The 10,662-nt window shown below is 42.9% G+C and overlaps 2 protein-coding genes across 4 annotated transcripts; both read left to right on the top strand.

Annotated features, from left to right (window-relative positions):
• The first annotated feature begins 99 nt into the window (after nucleotides 1–99).
• LOC132474701 (histone H3.3A) lies at nucleotides 100–2,804 on the top strand. 2 transcript variants are annotated; one of them, XM_060075533.1, is made up of 4 exons: nucleotides 100–239; nucleotides 1,151–1,294; nucleotides 1,613–1,766; nucleotides 1,902–2,804. In XM_060075533.1, the coding sequence occupies exons 2-4, from the start codon at nucleotides 1,167–1,169 to the stop codon at nucleotides 2,028–2,030; spliced, it is 411 nt and encodes a 136-aa protein (XP_059931516.1). In that variant the 5' UTR covers nucleotides 100–239; nucleotides 1,151–1,166; the 3' UTR covers nucleotides 2,031–2,804. The 2 variants fall into 2 exon arrangements, with proteins under 2 accessions (XP_059931516.1, XP_059931517.1); XM_060075534.1 differs by lacking the exon at nucleotides 100–239 and adding an exon at nucleotides 932–1,055.
• On the top strand, nucleotides 159–6,985 carry LOC132474700 (histone H3.3A). Of its 2 annotated transcripts, none has more exons than XM_060075532.1 (4): nucleotides 159–239; nucleotides 4,485–4,628; nucleotides 5,201–5,354; nucleotides 5,490–6,985. In XM_060075532.1, exons 2-4 carry the CDS (start codon nucleotides 4,501–4,503, stop codon nucleotides 5,616–5,618), a joined length of 411 nt encoding a protein of 136 aa, XP_059931515.1. In that variant the 5' UTR covers nucleotides 159–239; nucleotides 4,485–4,500; the 3' UTR covers nucleotides 5,619–6,985. The 2 variants fall into 2 exon arrangements, with proteins under 2 accessions (XP_059931515.1, XP_059931514.1); XM_060075531.1 differs by lacking the exon at nucleotides 159–239 and adding an exon at nucleotides 3,540–3,698.
• The last annotated feature ends 3,677 nt before the right edge of the window (nucleotides 6,986–10,662 follow it).

The raw sequence follows: 10,662 nt of genomic DNA on the forward strand, positions 1-10,662 counted from the left end.
GTGTGCGTGTCTGTTTGGAGGGGGGGGGGGGGGGGGGGGGGGGGGTTTACATGGGGCTGAAAGTTTAATTTCAGCCCCATGTAAAATGTTTGTTCCTAGTGCATCATGGGAAACGTGTCTTCTATCATTTTCCTATGTTCTCTTTTACCCTCCCTTCATTTTATTGAGAGAACAACGCTTTAGAGACTCGAAAATAAATCCCAAATTCAAAGCTGTTATCTTCTGTAAAGTTTTGAGAGGTAAGTGTGAAATTTTTCGTAAAACCTTAATATTTCCTCTGCTGTCGTTACATTTAGTGGATGGGCATGTTTTGTTTTTTATTTTTGATGGAGAAGAATCGCCAGAAAGGCGATCATTATCAGCCTGGTAGAGGAGACGCGGGTCTCAAAGCTCTTGGTGTGGTCGATTTTGACTCGAAAATGCGGCCAAAGTGAGGGGTCATCTAAGAAAGGGTTGTCCATAAATAGTTCCTTAAAGGTGTATATTTTCTATTTTTAAATTCGGATTCAAGTTCCATGCGGTCGTTTTCTATTATTCGGTCGTTATCGTGTTCAGTTTCTTCTTTGGAACAACGCTTTTCCTTCCCGTTTACATTCTCGTTGTAAGCAGCCAGCAGCAGTCATCTTTCTGGGCGCTCGTTTCACTTCATAGCGCAGCCCGCGCGGGCGGGAACTCGTGGTTTTCCGACGAAATAGCTTATTTGGATTAAAAAATCAAGGCTAGCGTGTACGCGGGAGAGCAAGACCAATGAAACGAGCCAACCTGTCTTTAGTCCGCAGGAGGCGGGGTTAGTCGTTTGATCCTCTTTGCTGCCATTGGTTAAATTTCCAGACAGGTCCAACCCTAATGAAAATGTCTCGATGCTGATTGGATTGAAATGTAAATACAAACGTTATGATTTGCTACCTAAAATGTCACAGAAAATGGTAACATTGCATAAGCCTCCTCCTGGATACAATTGGCAGTATATTTCTAATTTCTTCAATTTTGATAGATTTCCTTTCAGATTGATCTGATGAAAGTCGGAGAAAATTAACAGATTGTAATTGGATCATGTAGGCCTAATTACATTATGCCGAATCTCAAACTTGACTACAAATTAATTAGTATAGATTTTCTAAAGTTTTTTTTTTTTTTTCATTTATCTCAGGTGATCTCTTGAAGCCATGGCCCGTACCAAGCAGACCGCCCGTAAATCCACCGGAGGCAAAGCCCCTCGTAAGCAGCTGGCTACAAAGGCTGCCCGCAAGAGCGCTCCGTCTACCGGGGGCGTGAAGAAGCCTCATCGTTACAGGTAGACTGAAGTGCCACATGTTTACGCAACCCCTACATTTTTGTGTGTTAAACCAACCAAGTGTTAAACCACGAAAATATCCTAAATTCTTTTTTTTTTAAGAAAAACGGAATAAACAGTTGGAAACCCTAACCTTTGTCTCAGGTTTAATTTAGCTGTACTAATTAGAAACCGGCATTAAGCAGCCTAGTGTATTTACATGGTTGCATATGGATACAATTTACTTTAATCCTTTTTTAGGAAATGATATTGCCATTGGAAGATATAATTATTTCCTTACTTTTAATAATTTTGTGCAAAAAACCTCTTCCTCTCCAGACCTGGAACCGTGGCTCTGCGTGAGATCCGTCGCTACCAGAAGTCCACTGAGCTGCTGATCCGCAAGCTGCCCTTCCAGCGTCTGGTGAGAGAAATCGCCCAGGACTTCAAGACCGACCTGCGCTTCCAGAGCGCTGCCATCGGAGCTCTGCAGGTGAGAACCGCGTGGCTCTTTATCCTGCATGCTAATAAACGGACTGTCTGTGAAAACTTGGGAGTCGCAGGTGTTCCCTGGGGAGCCGCGAGGAGACGGCCCTTCTAACTGTTCCCTGTTCCTCTCCCTGTGCAGGAGGCCAGCGAGGCCTACCTGGTGGGTCTGTTTGAAGACACCAACTTGTGCGCCATCCACGCCAAGCGTGTGACCATCATGCCCAAAGACATCCAGCTGGCCCGTCGCATCCGCGGGGAGCGTGCTTAAGATGCATTCACGTTGATCATTTCCATTTTCCTCACATCCCCTCACCACACATCTCCCTACAATCTTTACTTGTAGTTTGGTTTGAGGTTCTATATACTCTTGATTGTGTTAACTGTAAACTGTGCCGTCACGTCACCTTTGGTGCTACTAGTAGCAAAGTCTGCTATAGAATAGTGTTAATTATGTTTAAATGGCATGGTAATAAAACAACACACTAGGCCTACTTAAATCCAACTAACCAGCTCCAGAGGACTATTATTGTCCTTATGGTGGAGTTGTTATCAAGAAAAGAAGACTGAGAAAAGTTTGGGTTCTCCAATTAGCATAGGAAATGGCATTTTCAGTCTACATTGGTATGGTTGATTGATATTATCATCTAACATTGTGGTATTTCCTTAAGAGATTTGGTGAAACAAAGTGTTTTCTATGACATTGATGTATTTCTACTGTTATTGTATAAGCATAGAAAATTACAAAAATATCATTCTGGCTGCCAATTTGAAATGTCATTGTTGTGTAATGGCACCGCATGCTTTGGTAGACTAAAAGCGGCATATATGTAGCAGACAGACCTTTGTTGATGGTTCATTTTTCAGCCTTGTTATATCCAGGTTATGACTTATGGTTTCTCTCTCAGGTTGATATAACCTTTGATTTTTTTTTACTACTGTTTTTGATTTATGTAGTCTTTTTTAATTTTACAAATATTTGTACTCAAATTCATGCGCAAATATAATAAACATAATCTTGTGGTTAAAAAATTCATTGCAAATACATCATCAAATGTTTTATTTAAAGCAAAACGGTAGAAACTTATCAAGTTCAAACATGTTATCGGATTCCAGTTACCACCTTTCGTGTTTAACCTTTGAAAGATAAACATGGTAGTTATTTTAATCTGCACACTATGTTATAAGCAGACATTCTTAGAGAAGATCATTTAAAACTTTTCAGGAACACAATGTGATTGCATAAATACTACAAAACATCTAAGGTGAGTTAAAAAGAAGTATATAAAAAACGAAAGTCAAAGTCGTAAGAAATTTCTGATCGAAGTGTCAGAATGAGAATTACTTTTATTACATCTTATTGTACAAGTAAACAAGAATAACATTCTATGGTTTGGTTTCTCAACAGCCACTTAGCAGCAACAATACAAGATAAAGTAAAAAATTGAAATGAGTAGCATATATCTAAACAATAAAATTAAATACTACGGATTACTATTAAACTATATATATATATATATTATATTACTCTATATAATAATAAGCTAATATTCTTAAAAAATATCAATTAAAACTGTGTTCAGGAACACAACGTGATTGCATAACAAGGCCTACTACAAAACATCAACAGTGAGTAAATAACAAAAGTTTCATATACCCCCCAAAAAACAGGCAGTTTTTAAGAATACAAAAACGTATAGTCAAATTCGTAAGAAAGTGTGGGTATAAAGTAGGTATACGTAAACGTGTCGTGGACTCTCTCTGTCAACATTGGAGGCCTTGTTTTCAGCTCGCAGGAATAAATAAACAGTTGCATTGTGGGACCATTGATTGACGTGGCGGCCATTTCCCCGCTGGACGCTCACTTCCCATTGTGGGCACGAAGAAAAACACAGACAAACCGAACACTTCTCCTGTAGTACCGAGACATTACTCCGAGGTAAGTGCACAGCAAAACAACTCATGCAGCATGCTGTCGAACTTGTTTTCTTTTCTCGGGTGTTAACTTTCGAAAATGTATTTCGATGTTTTCGGCCATGCTGTAGTTTTACCGGTGTAAAGAATTAACAAGCGGCGGGTGAAACGACAGCGGAACGTCGCCTTTCTGCTCGCGCTCCGACGAGGCGGAATTCTCTTTCGAATTATGCGCGCGGGTTCAGTTCGGTTCTACGCGGCTGACGGGGACCGTTTGGCTCCCGTGAGTGACCCTATGCGTTCCTTATCATGTCTTCTTTGGTCATGTAATAGTATTTGAAGTGGTTGACCCTGCTCACGTTTATAAAACCGCAGTTTTTTGTGCGCTACTCCCTTTGCTCTTCCGCTCTCGGTCTTTATCTCGTTGGCGCATCAGCCCGCCGCCATCATCACCCGGGTGGGGAGGCCTAGTCGTGACGTCACTCGGACTGCCACGCCCACTTCGAGCAATGGGGAACGCTGATTGGCTATGGCAAACATTGCACTAGCCATGCGTGGACTATTGTTTTTTTTGTGTGTTTTTTACCAGTAGCAATTTTGCGTACCTGTTTGATTGAGAGGATACGGATCAATACTTTTTTATTGTACTTTTGTATGAGCATTTGTTTGTTTACTAATTAAATAGTTTGGAAAGTCAGTGATTTGGGGCGCGAGTGGATGTCTCCGGTGAGAACTAAATATGAGCGAGAAAGCTTAATAACAAATTCATTATAGATGTACTGAGCTTAGTTTACTCTTTTCTTTTTCTCAGGTGATCTCTTGAAGCCATGGCCCGTACCAAGCAGACCGCCCGTAAATCCACCGGAGGCAAAGCCCCTCGTAAGCAGCTGGCTACAAAGGCTGCCCGCAAGAGCGCTCCGTCTACCGGGGGCGTGAAGAAGCCTCATCGTTACAGGTAGACTGGCCGTCCTGTGCAAACCAGTTTAACAGCCATTGATTATGTCTCTGGATGGCCTAATGTCTACCCAATTACCACGATTGGAGGATTTGGAACTTTCAAAAGAAAATAAATTGCCCAAAAGCCATATATTTTCTCGGCCTGTCGTAAGTGCTGTGTAAACTTAGTTGTCATCAAAGTGGGATAGGTTTATTTTTATACTCGAAACATCATTAAAATAATTCAACTGTGCAAAACTCTCATACATTTACATTGCATTTATTTATACCGTACAATTAAACTAGTTAATATTCTTACTACTATTCTTGCAATTGCAAAATGTCGGATCATTTCTCAATATCAATATTTAAATTTTTTATAACATTTGAATATAATGCATGAACTTATTATTATTTTTTTTCTATGCTTCCATACATATTTTAACCTATAATGGGAGAAACTAAAGAAATCCATTTTCCAGCTGGGGATCAATAAAGTACATCTGAGGTGTACAGCGGCGGCCCCCTATCAGGTCTAATGGTAGTGCACATTGATGAGCACGGGTCACCAAACCTCCTAAAATTTCAAAGGCCTGGAACCGTGGCTCTGCGTGAGATCCGTCGCTACCAGAAGTCCACTGAGCTGCTGATCCGCAAGCTGCCCTTCCAGCGTCTGGTGAGAGAAATCGCCCAGGACTTCAAGACCGACCTGCGCTTCCAGAGCGCTGCCATCGGAGCTCTGCAGGTGAGAACCGCGTCACTCTTTGTCCTGCATGCTAATAAACGGACTGTCTGTGAAAACTTGGGAGTCGTAGGTGTTCCCTGGGGAGCCGCGAGGAGATGGCCCTTCTAACTGTTCCCTGTTCCTCTCCCCGTGCAGGAGGCCAGCGAGGCCTACCTGGTGGGTTTGTTTGAAGACACCAACTTGTGTGCCATCCACGCCAAGCGTGTGACCATCATGCCCAAAGACATCCAGCTGGCCCGTCGCATCCGCGGGGAGCGTGCTTAAACCCTCTCTCACTCTCCCTTTCACCTCTGCTGTTTCACCTCCTTTCGTCCCTTCCTTCCTTCACCCGTCTATCTTTTCCCCCCCGTTCCATCCTGCTCCCTCCCGGTGTCGGTAGTATGTAGAGGAAACTTATATGATTATATTATGAATAAAGTGTATAGTTGTGTTTTTCTTAGTGCTCTTGGCAGCAGGCTTTTAGGGTACTCTCTTTGTGTGCATGTACCTGCTCTGTGGTGATCAGGCCTCACCTGCACACACTCACACCAGCGCACGCTCGCATGTGTGTCTGCGTTGGCAGTCTTCAAGCTATGCCTCAAGAAGTGTACCAATTCAATAATAAAGGTGTTATTTTGTGCACAGAAAAAGGAATAGATTGGATGGGACTGCGAATGGAGGGGGAACAGACAGGAGGTGGGGTCTGCTGGGTGTCTCTGCTGCCCAGCAGGGTGCTAGGAGAGCCTCACTCTCTGCTCCTGCCAGGTGCTCTACCTGAGTAGAGGTAGTGTCCAGGTCACGGGCTGCAGCCACTTGCTAGACTCCCGCTAGCAACGCTGGAATGTAACTGCACCCCGTTGTGTCTGTGTGTGATGGGCAGCTCTGATCAGCACCGCATATTGTATACAATTCATAAAGTATCTTTTGAAGAAGATTGATTTTATTACCGTATATTGATCGTCGCCGTCATGATTGTTCTGTTTGTTTTTAATTTGACAATAACAGGCATGGGGTTTTCACTGCAGACATTTTGTGAATGACTTGAGGATGGGGGGTGTGATTCAGATACAAATAAAACGTTACCTTTTTCTACTGACAAACAAAGTCATTGTCTTGCTTAGGCAACCAAAGATAAATCTTTAAAGATTATTTTTCTAATTGACGTAACATAATCCAGTTTCTTACTGTTCGGTTCTAATTGGCTGTACTTAATAGTATGAGCCAAAGCATGAACATGGATGTTAAGATTCAGTGATATCTTTTAAGACTGGCTAGGTTTTGATCCAGGCCTTTTTATGCAAAGGTTTGTTGCGATTGGTACTTTCTCCAAAATAAGGCGAAATATATTTTTTGAAAAATGAACTGGAAAATGTGAAATTGTATTGTAACTCGATGTTAATTCATCACAAATTCTGAATTCGCCTTTCTGTATTCATTCCCCCTGGCTTCTCCTTCAGATCCATACATCATCTGTGTACCTTTTCTCAGGTTCTCATCTTTTTTACTTAAATCTGTACATTTGATTTTCTCAATTTCTCATTGAAATACATAACTTTTTCTTTTTTTACTTTGGGGATAATGTTTCAATTAAATATTTGTATTTTCAAGATTTGTCATATGAGGTGGTAATAAATTGATGTTATACGAACCCATTTGATGTCTGAATTATAAATCCTTTAAAAATACACCATCTCAATAAATTAGAATATTTTGGAACAGAAAATTGAAAATCGTATTTAAATTCATTACACCCAAAGTGAAATATGTCAAGCCTTTAATTGTTTTCATTTGGATTATCAGTGTTTTATCGAGTCCAAAGTCAGAAAGCCGTCTATCTAGACGTTTTAGAGCACTTAATGATTCCTTCTGCCGACAAGATTTATGGAGTTGCTGATATCATTTTCCAGCAGGACTTTGCAGCTGCCCACACTGCCAAAGTATATGTATAATTAATACCTGGTTTAATGACCATAGGACTAGTGTGCTTGATTGGCCAGCAAACTGCCTGATCTCAACCCCAGACCTCACAATATCTTGGGAGGGAGGATCTACAATAGATTATAGGCCAACTATAATGGCGAGAGTTCAGGGATACCTGTTTTTATGGCATGCCTGGCGAGTTCTGCATCGTTGATACGAACCGTGTGTTAGTTGGACGAAATTACCACAAGGGGGCGTGCCAGCACCATAATGGTTTCGTAAATTTCGAATTCTAACATGTGCGTCGAGCTGAAACGAAACAAGCTATGGAACATTGGGTGGAAGAAGGAACATGCATAAAAAAATAAATAAAAACATGCATAGATGACAATGATGACCACACACAAATAGTTTAGCATTTAAAGATTGATATTCCCTCATGTGTTTACCATCATCAATGTTTGATTTCATCTCTCTAATTCCTTAAAACGAGACACACAGACACACACACGCATACAAACACACACACACACACACACACACACACACACACACACACATACACACACTCATTTCCACATAATTACATTGATGACTCCGTGTCCTCTGTTAAAATCATTACAATGAAAACACACACAGGCAACAGACATAATGAAACACCAAAGCCCTAATCCTGTTGTTTTGAACAAGCACCGTACAAACCTAGGCACGTCCGGGCACACACACACACACACTCACACTCACGCACACGCACGCACACACACACACACACACACACACACACACACACACACACACACACACACACACACACACACACACACACACACACTCACACACGCTAACACAACATTCAACCTTCCAATTATTCTGTCCACTTTGTAATTTTCTACTTTAAACAAAAAACATAAGGAAATAGACAATAGCTTGCAGCCGTTTTCCCATTGTTGAAAATCCAACTTAGTCTCAAATGCAAAGTCATGTTTCATGAATACATGGACTCCTAATAACTCTAAGCAACTTCAAACTCATCACACAGCTGTTAAAATATTTGAGAATCGAGATTGGGATCTTGAACAGAACATGTTCACATATGTGCCTAGTGGCATTGTTTTTATTGTTTTCTGATCCAAATGTATGGACTTCTCTCAAGTAGAAGTAATCATTTAGCAGTTTGTTAACTGGGAAATCTTAACAAAATGCAGAATATGAGGGGGTCCTGTGTTTAACCTTGTGGGGGTTAGGTGGGCTTCTAGTACACTGTAGGTTTGAGGAGCTTATTGTATGAATAATTACCATAAATTAAATCAGACACTTGTTTTTTTAATATAGAGTTTACTGCGTTTCAATCACAATAAGATACGTATTCATGTGATACATTATTTAATCCGGCATGGGGAGGAAAAAAAATGGGGCTTTTAAGCCATGAATGTAAACAAACAACATGACCTAAACAGGATAGCTGTACAGCCTAATGTAAGTCCAAACAGCATCAATGCTGTGTCTATTAATATGGACGGAATATTTATCAAAAATTACATTTTCAAATAACAGATGAAAATGACAATGAATGAACGAATGAACACATCAACATATTATGGTGACAATATCATGGATCAGATAATAATGAATATTGGAAGGTGAGGTTTTAAATAAAGAGATTCAGATTTGCCCACTATCATACAAGGTAAATCAATGGTAGACTGACAAAGAACAAGGCTTGTATGTCAGAATCCTTTTGATAGGACTCAAGAGAGTTGAAAAAACATATACTGTTACCCAATGAAAAATGTGTTGGGATGTTTCAAACACAGCAATGTCTAGAGATAATGACCAAAAACAACATTACAACAAAATTACTGACATTCAAATGCTCCTATTCTTCTGGAATGGAGTCGGTCAATGCAGAGCGATGTCACTATGCACAAGCTCATACATTAAAACTCTTATTAACCCAAATAATTCCACTGGGTAACGTGTAACATGTGTATTGAAAAATGGGTCCTTCATTTGCCATAAAGGTGTGTGTGAGTGATAGAAATATTGTGTGTGCGTGTGTGTGTGTGTGTGTGTGTGTGTGTGTGTGTGTGTTTGTGTGTGTGTGTGTGTCTCTCTGTGTATGTGGGCCTCTGTGTATGTGTGTGTGAGAGGTACAGATAGAGATATTGAGATATTGTGTGTGTGTGTGTGTGTGTGTGTGTGTGTGTGTGTGTGTGTGTGTGTGTGTGTGTGTGTGTGTGTGGGCATGCTGGTCCGGCCGCACTCCCAGCTATAGGATGTGCGCTCACCATTTTTCCAAGGTCTGCATGGTGGCCCTCCATCTGTGGCACTCAGGGGATTACAGCCAATCTGTCTGTCTGCCTCTCGAAGTGCTGACGGCCAGCGCAGGCCCCAGATTAACACTGCGCCGGTGGGGGGAGTGGCTGGTGGTGCTTGGGGTTGGGGTGATGCCACTGGTGGTGCTGGTGGTGGGGCCGTGGGCCGCGGCTATGTGTATGGGTTGAGTGCCGCGGGGGGCGCAGACTTTAGTAGAGATTGTCCCACAACTGGTGGGACAAAAAGAGAGAGAGAGAGAGAGAGAGAGAGAGAGAGAGAGAGAGAGAGAGAGAACGAAAGGAAGACTGACCACAACACATGATGTGCATCAAGCCCACAGCCTTCTCCACTTCTCCCCAGAGGAACACAGGGCGTCCATGTCCAGTGGAGACAGGATGAAGAGTAGAGGGGGAGGAGGGGGGGGGGGGGGGGGGGGGGGAGAGTCGACAGAAGGGGCAATGCAGATTAGAGTGTTGCTATATGGGGGGGGTTAGACAGATATATAGATGGCTGTGTGCGTGCGTAAGGGATAGAGACGGGAGGAGGAAGGGGAGTTGGGAGGAGAGGGAATGGGGGCAGCGGGGTCAGATTAGATTGCTGCAACATGCAGGCGGTGGGATTAACGTGGCATCGAGACATGGCCGGTAGGAGGGGGCGACCAAATGAGGGGTCTCTTTGGGATCGGGGGAGGAGTGTAATTTGGTGGTTGGTGGTGGTGGCGGGGTGGAGGTGTTGGTGGTGGTGGTGGTGGTGGAGGTGTTGGTGGTGGTGGTGGTGGTGGAGGTGTTGGTGGTGTCGTGGTGGTAGTGTTGGTGGGGGTGTTGGTGTTGGTGGTGGTGGTGGTGGTGGTTGAGGTGTTGGTGGTGGTGGTTGAGGTGTTGGTTGAGGTGTTGGTGGTGTTGGTGGTGGTGGTGGTGGTGGTGGTGGTGGTGGAGGTGTTGGTGGTGGTGGTGGTGGTGGAGGTGTTGGTGGTGGTGGTGGTGGTGGTGGTGGTGGTGGTGGTGGTGGAGGTGTTGGTGGTGGTGGTGGTGGTGGAGGTGTTGGTGGTGGTGGTGGTGGTGGTGGTGGTGGTGGTGGTGGTGGAGGTGTTGGT

The sequence above is a fragment of the Gadus macrocephalus genome, chromosome 16 (genome assembly GCF_031168955.1).
Source record: "Gadus macrocephalus chromosome 16, ASM3116895v1".
Taxonomy (NCBI): domain Eukaryota; kingdom Metazoa; phylum Chordata; class Actinopteri; order Gadiformes; family Gadidae; genus Gadus; species Gadus macrocephalus.

Bases quoted from the DNA above. Each gene is read 5' to 3' on its own strand.
- LOC132474700 (XM_060075532.1), top strand. From the start codon at position 4,501: ATGGCCCGTACCAAGCAGACCGCCCGTAAATCCACCGGAGGCAAAGCC. The intron at 4,629-5,200 runs GTAGACTGGCCG...AAAATTTCAAAG, and splicing joins AAGAAGCCTCATCGTTACAG to GCCTGGAACCGTGGCTCTGC. The intron at 5,355-5,489 runs GTGAGAACCGCG...CTCCCCGTGCAG, and splicing joins CTGCCATCGGAGCTCTGCAG to GAGGCCAGCGAGGCCTACCT.
- LOC132474701 (XM_060075533.1), top strand. From the start codon at position 1,167: ATGGCCCGTACCAAGCAGACCGCCCGTAAATCCACCGGAGGCAAAGCC. The intron at 1,295-1,612 runs GTAGACTGAAGT...CTTCCTCTCCAG, and splicing joins AAGAAGCCTCATCGTTACAG to ACCTGGAACCGTGGCTCTGC. The intron at 1,767-1,901 runs GTGAGAACCGCG...CTCCCTGTGCAG, and splicing joins CTGCCATCGGAGCTCTGCAG to GAGGCCAGCGAGGCCTACCT.